Raw genomic sequence first — 24,810 nt, 5'->3', positions numbered from 1 at the left:
AAAATTTTTTTTTTTTTAAAAATGCCATTTTCTGATACCCGTAGCGTCTCCATTTTTCGTGATCTGGGGTCGGGTGAGTGTTGTTTTTTTTTTGCGTGCCGAGCTGACGTTTTTAATTGTACCATTTTGGTGCAGATATGTTATTTTGATCGCCCGTTATTACATTTTAATGCAATGTTGTGGCGACCAAAAAAACATAATTCTGGCGTTTCGAATTTTTTTCTCGCTATGCCATTTAGCGATCAGCTTAATACTTTTTTTTTATTGATCGGGCGATTCTGAATGCGGCGATACCAAATATGTGTAGGTTTGATTTTTTTATTTTTTTTTTATTTTATTTTGAATGGGGTGAAAGGGGGGCGATTTAAACTTTTATATTTTTTTATTTTTTTTTTTCATTTTTTAAAACTTTTTTTTTTTACTTTTGCCATGCTTCTATAGCCTCCATGGGAGGCTAGAAGCTGGCACAACTGGATCGGCCCAGCTACATAGCAGAGATCATCAGATCGCTGCTATCTAGCTGAAATGCAGGTGTGCTATGAGCGCCGACCACAGGGTGGCGCTCACAGCAGGCCGGCATCAGTAACCATACAGGTCTCAAGGACCTCTATGATTACCATCCTGACACATCGCCGACCCCCGATCATGTGACAGGGGTCGGCGATGTGCTCATTTCTGGCCGCGCGGCCGGTAGTGCCGGTTAAATGCCGCTATCAGCGTTTGGCAGCGGCATGTAACTGGTGAATCACGATTTCACCCGCCGCTATTGCGGGTACATGTCAGCTGCTCAAAACAGCTGACATGTTCTGGCTTTGAGGTGGGCTCACTGCCGGAGCCCACATCAAAGCAGGGGACCCGACCTCCGCTGTAATAGTACGGCGGAGGTCGGGAAGGGGTTAAGAACAAGGCATACGAAATGCTGCATGAGGATACTGTTGGATTTTTTTTTTGTTGTTTTAGAAAAAATTCTGAATTGGTTAAATGATGCTGCTTTCTATTTCAGGACTGACGCAATCATGTTCTCTATTGACCCGTTCACCGTTCTTGTTGGGATTTTATTTGGCCTATTTTTCATTAAGATTTTCAAAAAGTCAAAAGGCAAAAGTTACGAAAACTTCCCTCCTGGGCCCAAACCCTTGCCAATCATTGGTAACCTGCACATCTTAAATCTGAAGAGGCCATATAAGACTTTCCTAGAGGTATTATTGTATTGATATGAATATGTACAAGTATTTTATACAAAAATAGCAAAAAATGTGTGGACTATAGCCTACAGACATCATAAAAAAATAAAAAATAACTGACAGTGGACCTGAAATATTTTTTTCTGAATTTTGTTTGCAAGTTTATTTCCTAGTGTACCAAAATGTTGTCTCCTCCCTCCTTTCTCTAGTTCTTGTTAATGTATTACTTTCCTATTCCCAGCTGTCCAAGAAGTATGGCCCAGTGTTCAGTGTACAGATTGGAAGTGAGAAGATTGTTATACTTTGTGGATATGAGACTGTGAAGGACGCTCTTGTCAACTACGCAGAAGAATTCTCTGAAAGACCCTATATCCCAATATTCCAGGACCTAACAAGGGGATATGGTAACTTTTATTTTAATTTTCACTCCACAATGTAAATTTACCAACCTAAATGTCATACACTTAAATAGGCAGCTTACTATCATCACCATAACTCTACTATAGTACATTAAAGGGGCTCTTTAAAGAAAAAGAAAATAGATTAAACCTTGTCCATATGTCCTGTTCGGGCAAAAGAATATCATAGATGAAGGACACCACGTAAGGAATCCCTCCCCAGACATTTGTTTTGCCAAAATACTGACTTGGATGTAATCAATGTTATGGTGTTCGCAGATGCATCATCATTTTTTTTTTTCACAAATATTTTAATATAACTATCAGAAATGTTTAGATGGTAGGCAACCACAATATCAGGGGCATAACGTGAAGCATGGTGGGAACTAATGTATAGTCTTCAATAGGGCCCCAAACTAAAGTCGGTTTCACACGTCCTGATATTTCCAGTACTGGAAAAAACAGTACTGGAGATGTCCGTGTGCTCACTTGGTACATCCGTGTGGCACACTACGGAAGCAGCGCCACAGTAATTGCTGTCCCCTGCTTGTGGTGCTAAAGCCAGCTGTCATCCATTCTCCCCTGCTCTGCCGGCGATTAGCACGAGCCGGGGAGAATGAATGAAAGAAAGGAAAAAACTGTTGGGTTCCCCCTATGTTTTACAACCAACCCAGCAAAACTCACAGGTGCAAGCTGCTGTTCTCAGGTTAGTGAGGGGTCATTGATATAGGCCCCAAAGCCTAAAAACAGCAGCCCTCAGCTGCACAGAAAAGGCACATCTATTAGATGCGCCAATTCTGGCGCTTTGCCTGGTTCTTCCCACTGCCCTGTAGCATTGGCATATGGGGTAAATGTCATCTTCCTATTGTAAGGTGACATTAAAACCCTGCTGTTCTGTTTAGATTTCACATACACTTGTACTGTTCCCGGTCATTTTTGACCGTCCTTATAAAATAATCATTTTTAGCTAATCTAAGTGGTTTTTTTAAACAGTTTTTGCACTATTATATTGCTTGTGAAGATGGTTGTTCAAATACCAGAAAAAAAAATAAATACAAAGCTTGTTTTATATTTTTTTTTTTATATCCAAAAGGGAACATGGTATTTTTTCGATTTTTGTAAAAATTGATTATTTTTGCAGATAAAAAAAAAATCTTGATCTAAATGTTAACTATAAGTAACAATATCAAACATTATGTAGATATACTTTTTTCAAAGGCAAAAAAAAAAAAAAAAAAGCTTTTTTCTCTATAAAATGGCAAAAAACGTTGTTTTTTTATACACTTATACTGTTCCCGGTCATTTTTGACCGGACCTAACAAAGTTGTGATTTGTACCTAATTCAAGTGTTATTTGATTACCTGTTGCATTGTTTTACTGTATGTGAACATGGTTTTCAATAATCAGATGAAAAATGAAATCAAAAACATTTTGAAAATGTTTTGAATCAAATAAATTAACATTTTTTGCAATATTTGCTTCATATTGCACATAAAAACTTTTCTTTATTCTAAACTATATACAAACTTTTTTTTTAAAAAAAGGTTTTTTGTCAAAAACAAATGATAAATGCGATCAATGTATTACTTGCATTGATCACATGTATAATTTACATGACGCTTGCACAAGTATTTTGCACATTTGCAACACATAATATTAGATTTATGGTTACTGGACGTTGGACAGAATGAGCATCTTTTTCGCTTGCAGCTGGTTGCGATGGTGGAAGCCGTTTCAGTATCAGTGGTGGTCGAAGCTGTTGGCTCGCCGTCTCCACCATGCTCTCGAATTTGTCGGGCCACTTTTTCTGCACTCTCATTTCTTGGATTTCGTGGCCGTGTTTTTACATATGGATTAGTGAGAGACTTCCCCAATTCCTCAATAAAAAGCCGTCGTTTGTGTAATTTTTTTTCTTCCCATTTGGGATTTATTTCCCGCCACAATACAAAGGCATTATACAACCAGCAAACACATGGAAAATCAGAAAATCATGATTTACAATATGAAATGTTGACAACTGAATGGAACTAGATCTATATGAACAGCAGGGTAAATAAAAACCAGTGAAATAAATTGCGCATAGCTATACTGGAAGCGAATCCGTCGGCTGTATCGCAACTTGAAAATGTTGGTATGTGTAAATCTGTTCTGACCAAAAGTAGTCAGATACATTGATAAATAGTAGTAGATGCAATATATAGTTCAAAATGAGGTGATAGCACCTTTATTTTTGTCAAAAATTGTCTGGAGAGCTGAATAAAGGCCTATCGGTCATTTTTGACCGAACAGTACAAGTGTAAAAAAAATTGTACCAAATAAAGTAAACAAAAATTAAAAAAAAAAAAATTCCCACAGAGAGTACCCCCCTAATGACGAAAAGTCAGGGAGCCTGAAGTCTCAGAATCACACGCTGAATTTTTATAACATTATAGAATTTCAAAAACGGTCATTTTTGACCTAACAGAACAGCAGGGTTAAGTTGGCTTAGTAATGGAGAGGTGTCAAAAAGACACCTCTCCATTACTAATCCCAAAGTTGTTAAAGGGTTAATAAAATACACCGTAAGAAAAAAGATTTTTAATGAAGTAAAACCATACACATAGTTTGACCATTTTTATTGTTACAGGTGATCCAAGCGAAGCCCTTTATCTCCTGGAAAAAAATTAAAATAAAAAGCCAACAATATACCCATACCTGTCTGCCGTATAGTCACGTCCCACGCAGTAATCCATATCTGGGGGCATTAACATTTTACAACTGGGAGCGCTGCTAATGCGACCGCTCCCAGCTGTAAATGACTGGGGAATGAATGAAACACTGGGAGCAGAGCTTTGGTGACTAGCGGTGACATCACCGAAGCTGTGCCCCCTGATTGTTGCCAGCTGATTTTCTCACACTGAAGAGTTCATTTGAGTTCATGTTGCCAGGGGGCACAGCTTCGGTGATGTCACCAAAGCTCCGCTCCCAGCGTTTCATTCATTCCCCAGTCATTTACAGCTGGGAGCAGTCGAATTGGCAGCACTCCCGGTTGTAAAATGTAAATGCCCCCAGATATGGATTACTGTGTGGGATTTGACTGTACGGCTGACAGGTATGGGATATTGTTGTTTTTTTATTTTGACTTTTTTCCAGGAGATCAAGGGCTTTGCTTAGATTACCTGTAACAACAAAATGGTCTCAAACTGTGTGTATTGTTTTATTTCATTCAAATTATTTCTTTCTGTGTTTAATTAACTTTATAACAATTGTGGGATTAGTAATGGATAGGTGTCTTATTGACACCTCTCCATTACTAAGCTGGCTTAATGTCACCTTCCGATAGGAAGGTGACATTAACCCCTCATTACCCTATACGCCAATGCTACTATTGGAATAATAATGGATAGGTGTCTTATTGACACCTCTCCATTTTTAACCAGGCTTAATGTCACCTTTACCATAGCAAGGTTACATTAACCCCTTATTACCCCAAATGCCACCGCTATAGGGCAATGGGAAGAGAGAGGTTAAGTGCCAGAACTGGCGCATTCTAATAGATGTGCCTTTTCTGGGGTGGCTGGGGGCAGATGTTTTTAGCCAGGGGGACCAATAACAATGGTCCCTTTCCAGGCTATTCATATCACTGTTTTTTCCTCTCTGGCGAAGAATATTGCACGGGAGCCCACGCGTTTTTTTTTCCCAGGGACATATATAAATCTAACTGATATGCAATGGTTTACTGTATGTAAACCATGCGTCATATCCTGTCGGCTTCTGCAATGATTTTACAGAAGCCGACAATTGAGTTATCGGCTATTCTGCTACCTAACTCTCTATGAAATTATATATATATATATATATATATATATATATATATATATATATATATATATATATATATATATATATATATCTATATCTCATACCTACCTATACTAGATCTATAAATTTATTTTATCTATTCTATTTTAACCTGTCAGTGTGATTTTACATTACAGCACCCTGAATTGCCGGCTTTTCTAAATTCTTTCAAGTCACAAGCATGCTACTTGTGTAATGCGTTTTTTTTTTCTTTTTCACACCCATAGACTTGCATTGGCGAGTCTCTGCCATAACACTGTGCAAATCGCAGCATGCTGCGATTTCTCTCACACGTACAATGCAGTCGAGAAAAAAATGGGAGCTGCCCCATAGATTAACTTTGTTTCAAGTGCTATGCGATTATATGTGTGTGACTCCGGCCTTAAAGAGAACCTTTAATACTTCCCAAAACACAAACACGACTCCAACATTTTGGCGATAATATAATTTGAAGATCCAGCCAGGTGTCCTAGCTAGAGAGAAGACTAGTCCACTTCAGCTGTCTCTTCCTGCCCCCAGAAAGATCCAGATGGAGTGGCTTCAGACCAGTCTTGTTTCTGCCTATTATCCATGGATGGATCTTCCAACTATATTTTTTCTGAAACGCGGATTGTTTAGGAATAATCCAATACTACTGTCTAATGCACAACAATTTGGAAGTGTTTGATGTTCTTCTGTTATTTCTTGTAATTTTGCAAACTCTAACACAATACAACTTTTTTATTATCTATTTCTTCTATGATATGAGATTCTGTACACTTATACAGCCGCACATTTGAAGAAGAGGCATGTCAATGATTCAAGGTATGATCATGTTCCTTTGCAAGTTTTCCAGAAAAACAAGTGGACAGCAAGCTTCAGTGAAAAAGAATGAAAATATAAAAAGTATGAAGGTTCAGTACATATTTAGTGATGGGTGAAACCCTGGATGTTCGGTCGAGATGGTTCGGCCTAACATTTAATACAAAGTTTGGTTTGGGTACCAGAACAGCATCCGAACCTGAATCCCATTCTGATGAATGAGAGGCCCAGACATCCATTGTTTTCCACACTGTCATCTGCATGACAGTGCGGCAAACATTTGCCTCTGATTGGCGGTAAGATTATTACCGGCGGGCACGAGCCAGCAGCTTTATTGCCGGTCACAGAGGCATCGACAAATAAGAGTACTGCTGAAATCAGCCTACGCCTGATGCCACTAATAACAGCAGGAGCAGGTATCGGTTGATGAATACTCTCATTAGTGGCACCTGCTCTTGCTGTTATTAGCGATAGATGGCATAGGTTGATGGGATAAGCACTATAAGACACCTATTACTAACCTCATACTCATACTGTCAATAAAAAACACCCAGAATAAAGTAATTTATTTTAAATAAAAATCCCCACCTGACAATGCAAAGGTGACCTCCATCCCACAAATATTAACCCCACTTGCCACCGCCTCTAGGGATGTGAAAAAAGACGGGCAAGGTGCTAAAATTGGTGCATCTATTAGTGGCTTCTATTTTTTGGCTTAGTGCAAATATCCATGGCCCCTTACCAGCCTGAGAATACCAGTCCCAACTGTCTGCTTTAGCTTGGCTGGTTGTCCAAAATGAGGGGGACCTCAAGCTGTTTTTAAATTTAAAAAAGAAAAAATGGTGTTGGGACCCGTCTATTTTTGATAATTAGCCATAACAAAACTGACAGCTGAGGGCTGCAGTAGGCAGCTATCAATTTTGCCATTCTGGTTATCAAAGATAGAACAGACTCCACAATGTTTTTTTTATTTTTTAATTATTTATTTGTTGCTCAGGTGCCTGATCTTGCTGTTATTAGCGACATCAGGAGTAGGCTGATGGAAGTAGTACTCTCATCAGCCAACGCCTCTGTGACTGGAGGAAATTTTTTTACCAACGGTAACAGATGCTGGTGCTCTGACCAGAGGTAATAAAAATCCTTCTGCAGATCAGATCCAACTGTGTTTTTTACGCTATTATGCAGCTGACAAAGTGGGAAATAGGCAATGTTTGGGGTGCTGAACCCGGAGAGTAACACTGACTTCCTGGAAAAGTCTAGATTTGAAGTCTGCATCTGAACTGTAGGTGTTTAGTACGGACCCCAAACTTTACTGTTAAGGTTCGCACATCACTATTAGTGATTAGTGATTTCCGAGTATTTGTGACTGCTCGTTGATTTGGTTTTCCTTGCCGCAGCTGCATGATTTGCGACTGTTAGACAGTTTGATTTACATGTGGGGATTCTCTAGCAACCAGGCAACCTCCACATGTACTCAGGCTGGCTAGCAGCCACAAATCATGCAGCTGCGTCAACAAAAGCTAAATCTCTGAGCAATCACAAATACTAGGAGATCACCAGAGCATGCTCGGGAAAAACCGAGCAACAAGTATACTCGCTCATCACTAATCACTATACATATTCATTTTTTTTTTCTAAATCAGGAACCCAGTATTTGACCTATAGTTATCTGTATTTTCTTCCACATTACTATTTTCTATTAAACAGCACACCATGAGGTCAGACCTAGTATTACATATAAAATGTAAAAATGATATTAATGTTTTATAATGTGGCTTAGGAAAGCTTTTTTCACACGTTATCTTTGCCATGGAATATGTATTAGAGGTGAGCGAATAAATTCAGGAAGAATTGACTTCTACTCAAATTTTGTTCACTGCATTGGCAAATTGCAGATTTTTTTTAATTTATTTTTTATATTTGCTTCCATGCAGATTGAGCAGAATCATGTCCAACATTTTTCTAATTCACGATGGGTCATCCAAAGGTTAAAAAATGCTTAGAATCACTTCTTCAGCTCCCCGCAACTGAGCTTGAAGATCCAGGTCTGATGAGGCCCTGGATTGTTCTGTGCATGTGCTTGCAAGGTCACGGCACATGTCATGATGTCATCGTCATCATGTCATGACTTTTCATGAGCATACACATAATTCCTTTCCGGTCTCATCATAGATGGTAGTCCCAGCTAAGTGTCAGCGGCCGGAGTCAGATGACGACTGGAGGGTGAGAGTCTGGAGAGGTGTGCGGTGAAGATTAGGCTTCCTAATTACTTTTTACATCTCACATTAATTAAACTCTGGGGTCTAAGGGCATAAAAAACTAACATCAAATTGTGGATAGTTTTATATACCGTATTCATATATTTGGAAAATGTCCCTTAGGTATGCTCAGAACTTGGCAATATGGTACAACAGTGCTAACTTCTGACATATGTCTGGAGGTTGCACTGTTTTTCAGTGTAGAAACCATAAGTGATTATTCCAAGGATATGCCACAAAAACATCTATATATTACATGAATACGCATCTGTAGATATGCAAATGTTCAGTATAAGATACCCCTAAAGAATAGATAGTGTTCCACTTGTTTGCAATAGTAACTAATCCTGACCTAGTAATTCATAATTTGTTTTTGTCGGGAAGTTTCTTTCCAGGTGTTATTTTCTCTCATGGTGAGAATTGGAAAATAATGAGAAGATTTACAATTTCAACCCTGAAGGACCTGGGAATGGGGAAGAAAACGATTGAAAACAAGATATGTGAAGAATGTGATTTCTTAGTTAAGAAGTTTAAAACATTTGGAGGTTAGTGATGAGGTTTTCTCCTTCGCCAGACAGGAACCTAAAAATTGATAATGTTAGGAGCAAACATTTTCTTGATGCTCTGTCAGGAGGTCTTTATGCTACATGTGTCTTTATATAGCTGTGATTTGTAGATTTAAAAATGTATACTTCTCCCATCAAAGTTTGTATCCTTAACATTATGTTGCAGTCTCATCATATTATATAGCACTGTGTACTTACAATTGCTCATTTTGCCTTTCTACACAGCTAATTCTTCTCTTTTCCATTAGGTCTATGACTTCACATGCTTAAAAACTGACTGAATCCTTCTAAACTCTATGTAGAAACAGGAGGTCCTTTACATCTGTATAATACAAGGGGCACCGGGGTGGTAGTCCGGACCGAGTTCACCCACTAAACACAGTCTGTATACACCCCGGCCCCTTGTACATGCGATATGAGATGGATTAAGTTTTTCATCCTTCTCTCCTTTGTCACAGCAGTCCAGAAGATTAAAAGTCTAGAGATGTAGGTTTGTTCCAAACAGGGAAAACATAACTTTTATTGAAAACAGGTAGTGAAGAATGGACATCAACGACAATCCCAAACACTGGATTTCCTGTTCTTTCCCTGACATGAGCAACAGTTGCATACACTACAGCTGCAGCAGCCGAGAATTCCAGTTGTCCAACCCCCTGGTATCTGGGCGCCTGAGACCCCTTTAGCGGAGGCCCCTCTATAGTCCAGAGAGCCTGTATGAAAGTCCTTTTTAGTCAGTGGCCTTCTTTAGTCCGGGGCAACAGAACTCTCACATATGGGGTCTGGCAGTGCCCCGTCTGTCTGACACGTCCACACTTGTCAAGGATCCAGGCAGAACAGGAGGGAAATAGCAACTTCCTTTCTCTGCTGCTGCTGACCCAACCCCTCACAGTAACCATTTCTTGTCCTAAAGCTAATGCATTTAAAGGGGAGATGGAACAATGCATTACATTACATTGCAGGGCATAGGACACACATAAGACAGAACAGAACAGGTACATAACTTATGTACATAAGTAGTGCACAGGGGGTCACACGGCAGAAGGAGGGGGCGCAAGTGAGGGGACCGGCCATCTCCTTATATCTGCATAAGTCATGAGTCACTGCTAAAGTCTGATGGGGAAGGAGAGAGCAACTGGGTCAGTAGATGACGAAGAGAGGGATGATAAACACAGAGACAAAATACTTCCTGTTTCTACTGTTAGGGAGGTCTGCGAGTCAGACCCTCAGGGATATTGGATGGCTGCCAGATTTGTGGGTTCTCCGGAGAAATGATGGACAGAGACAGATGTGATCTGTTTCAAAAGCCATAAAGTTTACTTGGAAATGGACATTCAGTTATATACACTTTTGAGTAGACGTATACTGTTATGATCCGATGACCTTGGAGCCGCATGAGACTTTCTCAGGAGTAGGTGGAACCTGTACTGACCACAAACCCTACACTGACACCGCAACTAGAAGTAGCCGTGGGGTGTACCTAACACATCCTAGACACCTCGACACAGCCGGAGGACTAAATACCCCTATAGATGGAAATGGGAATTCTATCTTGCCTCAGAGCAGAACCCCAAAGGATAGGCAGCCCCCCCACAAATATTGACTGTGAGTATTAGAGGAAAGACACACGCAGGCAGAAATCAGGATTTAGCAAAAGAGGCCACGCTAGCTAAATAGGAAAGGATAGGACAGAATACTAAGTGGTCAGTATTAAAACTCTAAAAATATCCACAGCAGATAATACAAAAATTCCACCATCTAACTAAAGACATGGAATGTATATCTACATCTCCTGAGAATCCAAAAAAATCCAAACACAGTCTAAGCTGGACAAGAAAAAACAATGAATAGCACTGAATTGTAAAGCACACAGCATGTGTGCTGCAGAAACAAAAACCAGACACTTATCTTTGCTGATTTGGCAGCAGGGCAGGAGGAACCAGACCGAGAAGCAAAACCTCCAAGAACAATGGACAACTGGCAAGGGCTAATGAATCCTGCACACCTAAATACCCCAGTCAGAACTGCAATCAGCAGGGACACCTGCCCAGGATTGCAACCCAGGGACAACTGTATTACCACCAACAACCACCGGAGGGAACCCAAGAGCAGAATTCACAACAGTTCCCCCCCTTGAGGAGGGGTCACAGAACCCACAACAGAGCCCCCAGGCCGATCAGGACGAGCCAGATGAAAGGCACGGACCAAATCAGCAGCATGGACATCAGAGGCAAAAACCCAAGAATTATCCTCCTGGCCATAACCCTTCCATTTGACAAGGTACTGAAACCTCCGCCTCGAAAAGCGAGAATCCAAAATCTTCTCAACCACATACTCCAACTCCCCATCAACCAACACAGGGGCCGGAGGATCAACAGAGGGAACAACGGGCACCACATATTTCCGCAATAAATATCAATGGAAGACATTATGGATAGCAAGTTCCGGAAGGGCCAATCGAACAGACACCAGATTAATAATCTCAGAAATCCTATAAGGACCAATAAACCGAGGCTTAAACTTAGGGGAAGAAACCTTCATAGGAACATGACGGGAAGACACCAGACCAGATCCCCAACCCGAAGCCGGGAACCAACACACCGACAAAGGTTAGCAAAACATTGAGCCTCCTCCTGAGACAACACCAAATTGTCAACCACATGAGCCCAAATCTGCTGCAACCTGTCAACCACAGAATCCACACCAGGACAGTCAGAAGGCTCAACCTGCCCCGAAGAAAAACGAGGATGAAAACCAAAATTACAAAAGAAGGGCGAAACCAAGGTAGCCAAACTAGCCCGATTATTAAGGGCAAACTCGGCCAGAGGCAAGAAAGCCACCCAATCATCCTGATCAGCTGACACAAAGCATCTAAAATAAGTTTCCAAAGTCTGATTAGTTCGCTCGGTCTGGCCATTTGTCTGAGGATGAAATGCGGAAGAAAAAGACAAATCAATGCCCAGCCTAGCACAAAAGGCCCGCCAAAACCTGGAAACAAACTGGGAACCTCTGTCGGACACAATATTCTCCGGAATACCATGCAAACGAACCACATGCTGAAAAAACAACGGAACCAAATCAGAAGAGGAAGGCAATTTAGGCAAAGGCACCAAATGAACCATCTTAGAGAACCGGTCACAAACAACCCAGATAACCGACATCCTCTGGGAAACCGGAAGATCAGAAATATAATCCATAGAAATATGCATCCAGGGCCTCTCAGGGACCGGTAAAAGCAACCCACTAGCATGGGAACAACAAGGCTTGGCCCGCGCACAAGTCCCACAGGACTGCACAAAAGAACGCACATCACGTGACAAAGAAGGCCACCAAAAGGACCTACCAACCAAATCTCTGGTACCAAAAATACCAGGATGGCCAGCCAACATAGAACAATGAACCTCAGAAATCACTCTACTAGTCCATCTATCAGGAACAAACAGTTTCCACACTGGACAGCGGTCAGGTTTATCAGCTTGAAATTCCTGAAGAACCCGTCGTAAATCAGGGGAAATGGCAGAAAGGACCACCCCTTCTTTCAGAATGCTGACCGGTTCAAGGACCTCAGCAGAATCAGGCAAAAAATTCTAAGAGAGGGCATCAGCCTTAATATTCTTAGAACCCGGAAGGTACGAGACCACGAAATCAAAACGGGAAAAAAACAAGGACCATCGAGCCTGCCTAGGACTCAGCCGTTTGGCAGACTCAAGGTAAATCAGATTTTTATGATCGGTCAAGACCACACTACGGTGCTTAGCTCCCTCAAGCCAATGTCGCCACTCCTCAAACGCCCACTTCATAGCCAACAACTCCCGATTGCCGACATCATAATTGCGTTCAGCAGGCGAAAACTTACGGGAAAAGAAGGCACACGGTTTCATTAACCAACAGGATCCCTCTGAGACAAAACGGCCCCTGCCCCAATCTCAGAAGCGTCAACCTCAACCTGAAATGGAAGAGAAACATCCGGTTGACGCAACACTGGGGCAGAAGTAAATCGGCGTTTAAGCTCCTGAAAGGCAGAGACAGCTGCAGAGGACCAATTCGTCACATCAGCGCCTTTCTTCGTCAAATCGGTCAAGGGTTTAACCACACTGAAGAAATTAGCAATGAAACGGCGATAAAAATTAGCAAACCCCAAAAATTTTTGAAGACTCTTCACGGATGTGGGTTGAATCCAATCATGAATGGCCTGAACCTTAACCGGATCCATCTCTATAGATGAGGGAGAAAAAATGAAGCCCAAAAAAGAAACCTTCTGCACTCCAAAGAGACACTTAGACCCCTTCACAAACAAAGCATTATCACGAAGGATCTGAAATACCATCCTGACCTGTTCCACATGAGACTCCCAATCATCGGAAAAAATTAAAATGTCAGCCAAATATACAATCATGAATTTATCAAGATAACTCTGGAAGATATCGTGCATGAAGGACTGAAAAACAGATGGAGCAATAGAGAGCCCGAGTGGCATCACAAGGTATTCAAAATGGCCTTCGGGCGTATTAAACGCAGTTTTCCATTCATCACCCTGCTTAATACGAACAAGATTATATGACCCCCGAAGGTCAATCTTCGTAAACCAACTAGCCCCCTTAATCCTAGCAAACAAATCGGAAAGCAGAGGTAAAGGGTATTGAAACTTGACCGTGATCTTATTCAAGAGGCGATAATCAATACAGGGTCTCAAGGAGCTATCCTTCTTAGCAACAAAAAAAAAATCCCGCTCCCAACGGTGAAGAAGATGGCCGAATATGCCCTTTCTCCAAAGACTCCTTAACATAACTCCGCATGGCGGTATGTTCAGGCACAGACAGGTTGAAAAGTCGGCCCTTAGGAAACTTACAGCCTGGAATCAAGTCAATCGCACAATCACAGTCCCTATGCGGTGGAAGGGAACTGGACTTGGGCTCATCGAATACATCCTGAAAATCAGACAAAAACTCTGGAATTTCAGAAGAGGAAGAAGAGGAGATTGACATCAAAGGAACGTCATTATAAACCCCCTGACATCCCCAACTAGTCACAGACATAGACTTCCAATCCAGCACAGGATTATGAACCTGCAACCACGGAAAACCCAGCACGATAGCATCATGCAAATTATGCAACACCAGAAATCGACAATTTTCCTGATGGATTGGCGCCATGCACATGGTCACCTGTGTCTAGAACTGGGGCTTATTTTTAGCCCCTTAAAGGAATAGGGTTCTGCAAAGACTGCAAGGGAAAATCACAATGCCTGGCAAACTCAAAGGCCATTAAGTTCAAGGCGGCGCCTGAATCCACAAACGCCATGACAGAAAATGATGACAATGAGCAGATCAAGGACACAGATAACAGAAATTTAGGTTGTCCAGTGGGGGGCCAGTTGTACTGTTATGATCCGGTGACCTTGGAGCCACATGAGACTTTCTCAGGAGTAGGTGGAACCTGTACTGACCGCAAACCCTAAACTGACACTGCAACTAGTAGTAGCCGTGGAGTGTACCTAACACATCCTAGACACCTCGACTAGTGTTGAGCATTCCGATACTGCAAGTATCGGCCGATACTTGCGGTATCAGAATTCCGATACCGAGATCCGATACTTGCCGCATATGGGATACCGGAATCGGAAGTTCTCAATTCAAACAGCACAAATTCAGCCAATGAGGAATGATTACAAGTGTGGGCACATCCTGTTCAGCATGGTGGGCATGAAACTACTGGCAAGGCTGTGATTGGCTGCTGAAATGATGTCATGCTGCAGTTTAAAAGTCGCTGGCGCCATTTTGCGCTCACTCTGCTGTGAATTCAGTTAGGCATAGGACGCTGTGTTCTGACTGAGGGCCAGTTGAGATAGTGATTTGCTTATTTGTGCTTTTCCCAAGCTAATTTAGCAACTGCTGTGTGTTCACCTTGCTTTTGCCTTGCAGCGCTTTTTCACAGTGATCTGCAAGGTCTCTGTGTGTGTGTGAGTGCAGCCCACTCTCTAGTCTGTGTGCAGCCATAGCTGGTTGTATTCAGGTCAGGGTGGTTTACTGCCTTATACTGTTCTATCCATACCATTGTCCTTTTTTGCAAGTAGTGCAGCCAGCTGCACATTTTTTCAAATAATTCCTATTAGTGGCTTTCAACCCGTATCCAGCTAAATTGTGGAAAAACACTACATAGGATAACGTAGAGGAGGTTTTTGGGGCCTTGCAGCGCCGTTTACCGCTGTCTGCACGGTCTCCGTGTGAGTGCAGCTCGCCCTGTTGTCAGTTCAGCCCTCAAAAAATAAATAAATAATAAAGTTCACCAAACACACCACTTTACAGTTGTGTAGGAAGCCCACATTAGCTCATATTAAAGTCTAGTCCACACTTTAGAAAATTAGTGTTTCTTATACCTGTTAGGAGCTGTTCAGGAATAAGCACACAAAGCCGTTAGTACTTTTCTGCTTATCTTTATCAGTCAATCAAGATGAAGAAGGCAGGGAGTAAGGCAAGTGGGCGGAGCATGGAGAGGACGTGGGGATTCTGTGCCTGCTTCGGCCACCGGTGACTCATTACCCAGTTTCAGCAGGGAACAGTCCTTCATGCGCAGCTTTGTAGGAGAGCGCCGTACACTGCTGCTGCGTGAAGACCAAATTGAAGCCGCTGTCGGATGGATGGCAACACCTCCAGTTGGCGCCCAGAAGTGCTAGCTGCACAGAGAAAAACACCCGCCAATGTGTCAGTGGGGTTCAGCAACGCCAGCTGTTCCCCTGCTGTGTAGCCGGCATCGTGTCCTGCAAATGCCACGCAGACACCACAGACCTCCAAATGCCTCCAGTGCAGGCTTCGGCCTACACTCTGCTCCCCCTGCTGACCCTTTGCTCCAACCCCACTAGTTGGGGCTCTAAGAAGACAAGCTTGAATAGGTCCCCATCCTGGTTCCAGTACCATCAGCTGGTTCCGGGCAGAGCCTTTGGCTTAGGTGCCTCCCTCTGGGTATCCGAGTTCCACCAACGTCAGGTGGTCCTTGGTAGTGCTTTCAGGCACGGGTACCTCCTTCTTAGTAACCGGGTTCCAGTAACGTCAGCTGGTCCTCGGTAGTTCCATTGGCTCTTGGACCTTCAGGTAGCCATCCGAATTCCAGTTCCCTCAGCTGTTTCTCGGCATTTTCTCAGCCTTCTTGTACCTTCTGCTACATTTCCAAGTTAAAGACCCTAAAGACGATGACCCGGAAGACCACCCCTAAGATGACAACGACACCAGAGACGACAACCACTGAGATGACGACGACCCTGGAGACGACGACGACATGGGGGACCGAGAAGCAGAAGAACAAGAGGCTGCAGAACAAAGAGCAGAAGAACATTAAGCATAACACTAAATATCAGAGCAAAAGATATTATCTAAATTATAAGCAGAAGAAGACTAAGCAATGTATGGGGGTGAGTCCGTTCCTCCTCGTGGTGCCCCTGGATAAATCCTGATGCTGCATGCCAAACTGAACGCGGACAAATGTAACTCTTTTGTGACAGGCAGAACGGAAGGTGTAATCTTCAAACTTTTATAGATAACAACTACGGGAATGCCTGTCACAAATAAGAATTTGATGAAGAACTTGAATATGAAGAAGAAAAATAGTTAAATAAAAAGAATATGAACAATGTAACAAAAAAATTATAGGTAGAAGATGAAGAAGAAGATGAATAAGGTGAAGAAGTTGATGTCAAAGATGCTGATGATGATGAAGAAGAAAGTGTGGGAGAAGTAAAAAAGAGGGTGAAGGGTGTGGAAGTAGTGAAACATCAATATCTGACAAAATAAAAAAAATCTTAACATAGTCAATATCTTTGTAACTCCGAACGTCTTAAAAAAAAAAAATTAAATTCCTGCTATTCTATTTGATTGGGCTAAACCTCTATGCCTTTAATGTGTCCGCCACCTCCCCCAATACATCCTACATTATTCTTAGTTGTTTTCCTTCATGTAGAATGAACCTACAAGGAAAGAAAGGGTTTATTTTAATTCCGATATTTTCGTCCCATTGACTTGCATTGGTATCGGGTATCGGTTGTTGTGAACTATACTTTTTGGCTCCCTCTTGTGGTCACTAGTGGTATGGCACTTGGATATTCTTTCCCCAGGTTTGTAGTCACCTGGTTCGTTAGACCCTGGGTGTTCCTATTTAAACTTCCTGGATTCTTAGTCCAGTGCCTGGCATCAATGTAATCAGTCCTTGTCTGGTTGCTCCTGTCTACTGCTCCTGATTTTTGCAAGATAAGCTAAGTCCTGCTTTCTTATTTTTGTTCATTTGTATTGTTCAGTTTTTTTGTCCAGCTTGTTCATAATGTGATTCTTGTTTTTGCTGGAAGCTCTTAGGGGGCTGATATTCTCCCCCCACACCGTTAGTTGGTGCGGGGGTTCTTGGATATTCAGCGTGGATATTTTTGTAGGGTTTTTCGCTGACCGCATAAGTCCGCTTTCTATATTTCTGCTATTATATAGTGGGCCTCTCTTTGCTGAATCTAGTTCATACTTACGTTTGTCCTTTCTTCTTACCTCACCGTTATTATTTGTTGGGGGCGTGTCTTTACTTTGGGGTACCTTTCTCTTGAGGCAAGTGAGGTCTGATTTTCTCTGAAAGGGTTAGTTAGTTCTCCGGCTGGCGCGAGACGTCTAGAACCAACGTAGGTATGTTCCCCGGCTGCTATTAGTTGTGGGCTAGGATCAGGTATGCGGTCAGCTCAGTTACCACCTCCCTATGAGCTGGTTTTTTATGTTTGCAGACTTTGCTGAAAACCCTGAGATCCTCTACCATTGGGATCATAACAATCGGTATAGACGAGATCCGATATGTTGCCGGTATTGGCTGATACTTTCCAATACCGATACTTTCCGATATCGGAAGGTATTGCTCAACACTAACCTCGACACAGCCAGAGGACTAAATACCCCTATAGATAGAAATGGGAATTCTATCTTGCCTCAGAGCAGAACCCCAAAGGATAGGCAGCCCCCCACAAATATTGACTGTGAGTATTAGAGGAAAGACACTCGCAGGCAGAAACCAGGATTTAGCAAAAGAGGCCACGCTAGCTAAATAGGAAAGGATAGGACAGAATACTAAGCGGTCAGTATTAAAACCCTAAAAATATCAACAGCAGATAATACAAAAATTCCACCATCTAACTAAAGACATGGAATGTATATCTGCATCTCCTGAGAATCCAAAAAAATCCAAACAGTCTAAGCTGGACAAGAAAAAACAATGAATAGCACTGAATTGTAAAGCACACAGCATGTGTGCTGCAGAAACAAAAACCAGACACTTATCTTTGCTGATTTGGCAGCAGGGCAGGAGGAACCAAACAGAGATGCAAAACCTCCAAGAACAATGGACAACTGGCAAGGGCTAATGAATCCTGCACACCTAAATACTCAGTCAGAGCTGCAATCAGCAGGGACACCTGCCCAGGATTGCAACCCAGGGACAACTATATTACCACCAACAACCACCGGAGGGAACCCAAGAGCAGAATTCACAACAGTATACATTGTTTGTGCGCAAATCAGCTGTTTATTACATATGAGATCATTCTTAATTCATCAGTTTGATTCCTTTATAAGGAGAGAACTGTGAACAGGTACATGGTGTGAGAGGTCCTAAGTCTTGTCTTGATTAAACTAACCCTGTCAACAACTTTAATCAATAGTCAGCAGAATGGATTTAGCAAAACAAGGCTTGTCCGGGCATATTCTGCATATGTGTTAATCATAAGAATATATCAAGGTGGTCCCTGATTCCCCATCAGTCCCCCCTTTTGAGATTGGATATGACTCTAACCCTGACCTACAGGTGCTGTCACTGGCCTAATGCCAATGTCGGACTTTCTTGTCAATTCTTCGGCCGAATCCCCCATAGGATGGGGAGATTATATCCTATTCTCAATCATATCATGTGTTCATAATCATAATTGCGGGGTTTCATTTGCATGTACATAGTCTTAGTAATGGACGCATCGATCAGTCTCTGGAGGAGCACTCTAATGCAAGGTATGCAGCAGCATCCGGCGACCACAAGTGTTGCAGGGACGACTGCGAGAGAGATGAGGAGACTGGACACCAGGTGACTCCATTTTCCGAACCATGACTCGAGCCAATCTGTGAAGGGGTTGTTGATACCCAAATTCTCTGCCAGCTCCTCAGACAGTGATGTAAGACCCTCCACTGCTTTAGTGATGCTCCCATCTGGTGCTGTGTTGTTTGGGATGAAAGTAGAACAGTAAGTGCCAAACATTTTACAAACACCTCCTTTTTCTGCTAGCAACATATCTAAAGCCATTCTATTTTGCCAAGTTATCAAGGAAATAGGGCCTAATTGTTCTGCTATTCCTTTTATCGCATCTCTTGTATAATTTATAAACCTTTGTTGATTATAATATATGTAATTTATCCAGTCCACATTCTTGTTAAGTGTAAACCACCAAAAGAAAGCTGATTCAAACCCTGCTGCAATCTGGTTCCTAGCTTTATATTCATCTGGTACCCCTCTGGGAACCCCTATGCTGTCTATGTAAATCCTTGGATCAAAGGATCCAGCAGGTGATGATCTCTTATGTCTACCTAGAGTATCAGCATTCAGTTTACCCCTTTGTATCTCTTCTGATGAAATTATCTGAAATGGCATGAGTATCTGTGTTAGGGCACAGGTGCCAACCCAATCTGCTGGCAATCTAGCTCTAAGTTGCATATCTCCACATAACCACCAAATATCACTTCTTGCTGCAGTCTGTCCCTGAAACCAATTAGCTCTGAAGCCCCCCCGTATCTTGGTCTATGGGGATGGCAGTGTCACAGAACTCTGACGTTAGGTTTCCTACTATTCCTGATTTTTTTTTCTGCTCCCGTCCCCTGTCTCTGAAAACAGGTGTAATTTCCTGGATATGCAAAAACTCTAGGGGGTACCTGATCAGTCTTCACATGTGGATACAAAGCTGAAAGAGCGTAACACAGAGCATTGTTAGAGCGGTCATATGCAGCATCATACAAGGCCAAAATGCATTGCAAGTCTGTTTGGTCTGGTTCTGAAGACCTGAGAGGAATTGTCCCTAAGTGAGGTCTGGCAGTAGCACATGCAATACAGTTAGACTTATTATGCTGCCCGGCGGTAAATCTCATCCACAAGAGCCACTCATTCCTTTCAGTGTAGCCTTTTTCTATGTCTACCTTCTCCTCGTAGCTCACTTCCCTAAACATGTTGAATTTTGGCCTTCCTACTGCTGTTCCTTGGGGCTCCTTTTCCTCGTTCCCACTCTCTTGTTGAGGGAAAGCCCTTAGCCAAAATTGTCCAAACAGCCCTTTTACCCGAGGAATGCAGTCCCAGTACATAAAGACCTTCATCTCCTGGAGAGGGATCATTTATAATCATGAGGATAGGGTTGTAGGATGATCCCCAATCATAATCCCCTATTTTACAGTCCCATCTGCCCCCCATCGTTGTGATATACACCCTGTTGAGAAGAGGCTGTCCTTTTGGGCTAAGGCGGGTCTTAGCTTCCTCTGGCTCATATCCCCATGGGTTTCCCGTATTCCAGGCTGCATCAGACCATGAAGCACAATTCTCATTCCCTGGCCTGGTTACACAGATATACACCACAGACCCTTTGACTGTTGTTAAAAATGTATAACTGGGGTTACTGCTCTTTTTCCCAAATTTAAGATTCCATTGACATTTCACTATTTTACGAAAGTCAAATCTAAAAGTCACAGATTTCTCAGAGGCGTCAAACCACAGTGTTGGTATCCCTGAGGCATTTTTAGTTAGCATTGGTATCCGTCCTTCTTGAGATGAGGCCATCAACAATATCAGGAGCAGGATTAACATTCTTCCACTCCCGGACCATACACCGGCTTGCATGATTCCAAGCAGGGTCTCCCTCAAGTGGTACAGGTGTAGCTGTGGTGAGAGAACCGTGAGTCAATTTGCAGTCATTGAAATGGGTAGAGAGGCTTGGGCATGTGTCTGTGGTGCAATGCTTATACTACCTGTGTTGTGCAATGGGGTACATGCCTGAGTAGAATCCAAAAGGGAGCATTATGAAATTGTGAGTGACCCTCTCATCTACCATGGCACATATATCCTTGGACAGGTGCATTGGATTGTGAGCCACTTGGGTCGTCACAGAGCACAAAGATCTTGGCAAACACACCCGCTGTCCCACCTTCCACAAACCTAGCGTAGAGCCGTCTGTCCTTTCCGATGCTCCTTCCTCCATCTACAAAAAGCTCAACATCTGGATTGAGAGGTACACGAGAGACATGTGACAAATCTGCAGTTTCTTGAGCCATAAGGGCTATACAAGTTTAAAAACACAGTAATTTACTAGTACTAGTAATTTATTAGTACTCCTCCCCCCTTTTGAATCCACTACCTCAGTGCTGGAGAGTAGCTGGATTAAAAAACCTAGAAAAGAGAAAAAAGTTTGCTGGCACGTAGCCAAAAATTTGAAACTTCAACAACTTATCAACTAAGCAAAAACAGAAAATTTTGTTTATAGGTAGTGTTGAGCATTTCGATACTGCAAATATCGGGTATCGGCCGATACTCGCTGTATCGAAATTCCGATCCCGAGTTCCGATATTTTTGTGATATCGGAAATCGGGATCTATATTCATGTAAAAAATAAAGAATAAAAATAAAAAATATGGATATTCTCACCCACCGATGTCCCCTGGCTCGTGCAACCGGCAGCCTCCGTTCCTAAGAATGCACTGAGTGTAGGACCTGCGATGACGTCGCGGTATTGTGATTGGTTGCGTGACCGCTCGTGACCGCTCACATGACCGTGACGTCATCGAAGGTCCTTCACTCTCTGCATTCTTGGGAACAGAGGCTGCCGGTTGCACGAGCCAGGGGACATCGGTGGGTGAGAATATCCATATTTTTTATTTTTATTCTTTATTTTTTACATGAATATGGATCCCAGGGCCTGAAGGAGAGTTTCCTCTCCTTCACACCCTGGGAACCATCCAGGATCACTTCCGATATTTGTGTCCCATTGACTTGTATTGGTATCGGTATTGGCAATATCCGATATTTTTTTGGATATCGGCCGATCCAATCCGATACCGATACTTTCAAATATCGGAAGGTATCGCTCAACACTATTTATAAGGTAACATGTAATTGGGGCATAGAACATATGTGCAAATTTTTGACAGTTGGCAGAGTGCTAAGTTTTCGTACCTTACTGGGCTGTCTTATTTTAGACACATTTTCATTTCATTTCGTTCATCAAGGCTTGTCCGGGCATATTCTGCATATGTGTGAATCATAAGAATATATCAAGGTGGTCCCTGATTCCCCATCATTACATAGAGGATAGAAAAGAGAAGAATTAACTGGGTAGAAAAGTAAATGAGCAATTGTCAGTACATAGTGCTATTTATTATGATTGCAATATATTAAGAGGATAAAAACGTTTATGGATGAGTGCAGCTTTAATACTAAAACTTATAGTAAAAGAACTGTAAATGAGGAAAAGTGGATTTATAAGGGAATATACAGTATCTGTATAATGAGAACTAGTCAATCTGCACTCATTTAAAGGTCCATTCATAATGACCAATACAAAATATATGGGGACAAAACGATTGCTTCCCATATGCCATGCATATTGCCGGTAGCAAGTTCTCTTTCTACACGGTGAGATGCACTGCCAGAAATTATAGGCTCTGGTAGGTAACATAGGCACCCTCTTCCTTTAACTAGTCCTGATTGTCTGTTCCCACACTTTCATTTCCTGTTCACCTTTAGCCTCTTTGTTTCCTTCACAACCTCCTTCAGCTCATCCAGATTAGATCCTGGTTATAACTTTACATTGGGCTGTTTTATTTAATGTATGGATGTACCTGAGCCTCCAAAGAGGCTAAAGTAGGCAGTATCCAACGCTTTGAATGACAGTCTAATGTGTATTATGACCTCTCTACTCTACCCCAAGAGTTCATGTCCAGGAAGAAAAAGCTGAAGTAGTTGAATAATAAAGTGCAACAGTTTTTTGTTTTTCAGGAGATAAGGGCGCTATCTGAAGTTTTAATTGGTGGTGGGGGGAGTGAGACCTCAAGACCATACTGGTTCCTCAAGTGAGTGAGCAGATGTGCTCATCTGACCACTGTGCCACCTCTGCTTGGCTTTCTTCAAAGTGTAGAGTGAGAAGTGTGTGGATTTGCAAAAGGTCTATAGGCTTCAAAAATACTTTGATTAAAATTGAGAGTAAATTATTTGTTATATTTTACACTATATATTTTCTCTCTAAAATTTCCAGGAAAACCATTCGAGAGCACATTGATAATGAATGCAGCCGTCGCGAATATAATTGTTTCCATAATATTGGGTCATCGCTTTGACTATGACGATCAGGCGTTTTTAAGGCTAATGAGTTTGACCAATGAGAACATAAGACTGGCGGAAAACCCAATGGTCTTAGTAAGTTCTTGTATTTTATCCATAGTCTTGTCAATTCATTATCACTGTAATATAAATATGCAGGATGAATGGGCTAACAATATTGATCTTGGTCACAAGAAGCTTTTACAAAGTCTTAAAAAAAAAACAAAAAACGGCACCACTATTGGTGAATGGGTAGGCCTTGTAGTTGAGTGAAGCCAGCTTACTTCACCGCTGTGTTGTAGTGTGGTGTCCCGGTTGGTATCTTTCTGGAAGGGTGATAATTCTGCTGGCGATTATGGCCAAATGTAAACCATGAAGGAGGGAGGACTAGTAAATTCCAGCACTGCCATCCTGGTAACATAAAAGTTAGATTTATTAGATTAACAAAATATTAAAAGGCTTTAAAAACAAAACCACACGTGTGCACATCAGGATTTATAGTGGAAGATCAGTAAGTGTATGAATGTACTGTATGTGTGTATGTATGTGTGTGTGTATATATATATATATTATGCAATATACAAAATACAGCTATATATAGACCACCACATGAAAACCCTGTCATAGGCAGCCCAATCTCCAGACCTGAACCCCATTGAAAACCACTAGAATGTTATAAGAGGATGATGGATAGTCACAAGCTATCAAACAAAGAACTGCTTACATTTTTGTGCCAGAAGCAGTGAGTAAGACTGGTGGAAAGCATGCCAAGACGCATGAAAGCTGTGATTAATAATCATGGTTATTCCACACAATATTGATTTCTGAACTCTTCCTGAGTTAAAACATTAGTATTGTTGTTTCTAAATGATCATGAACTTGTCTTCTTTGCATTATTTGAGGTCTGAAAGCACTGTTTTTTTTTTTTTCATTTTGACCATTTCTCCTTTTCAGAAAAAAAATACAACATTTATTGCTTGGAAATTCGGAGACATTGTTTTCAGAAGTTTATAGAATTAAAGAAAAATTTACATTTTACTAAAAAATATACCTATAAAGAGAAAAATCAGACAAACTGAATATTCTGCAGTGGCCTCTTAATTTTTGCCAGAGCTTTTTGTGTGTGTGTGATATATAATACTAGCTGTTTCCAGCCAGCTAACGCTCGGCACGCTCATTGCTATCTAATTAACGCTGCAAGTGATTAAACTAAAGTAAATAATGACAACATTCAATGGCGTTTACGCAGGTGGTAAATTAACTTAAAATGAAGTTAATAACAATAATAATTAAAAATCAGAATAATACTAATACATTTTATTCACAGTGTAAAATCAAAAGCAAACTGGATTCGTGTGGTAATGTGTGGGTACGGAGCCTCGTGTGGTAATGTGGGGAGACGGAGCCTCGTGTGGTA

At 41.8% G+C, this 24,810-nt stretch overlaps 1 protein-coding gene across 2 annotated transcripts in view; it reads left to right on the top strand.

Annotated features, from left to right (window-relative positions):
- LOC143808727 (cytochrome P450 2K1-like) overlaps positions 1-24,810 on the top strand; it is a 68,659-nt gene that overhangs the window by 1,962 nt on the left and 41,887 nt on the right. The window contains exons 2-5 of one of the 2 annotated variants that reach the window (XM_077291668.1): positions 1,004-1,199; positions 1,426-1,588; positions 8,877-9,026; positions 23,329-23,489. In XM_077291668.1, coding sequence (XP_077147783.1) covers positions 1,017-1,199; positions 1,426-1,588; positions 8,877-9,026; positions 23,329-23,489 — 657 coding nt within the window. In that variant the 5' untranslated portion in view covers positions 1,004-1,016. Of the gene's footprint in view, positions 1-977; positions 1,200-1,425; positions 1,589-8,876; positions 9,027-23,328; positions 23,490-24,810 lie in introns of those variants that run through there. The other variant, XM_077291669.1, reaches the window with a different exon arrangement.

The sequence above is a fragment of the Ranitomeya variabilis genome, chromosome 2 (assembly GCF_051348905.1).
Source record: "Ranitomeya variabilis isolate aRanVar5 chromosome 2, aRanVar5.hap1, whole genome shotgun sequence".
Taxonomy (NCBI): domain Eukaryota; kingdom Metazoa; phylum Chordata; class Amphibia; order Anura; family Dendrobatidae; genus Ranitomeya; species Ranitomeya variabilis.
Note: the sequence above shows the minus strand (reverse complement) of the source record. Positions and strands in the feature narration are given on the sequence as shown.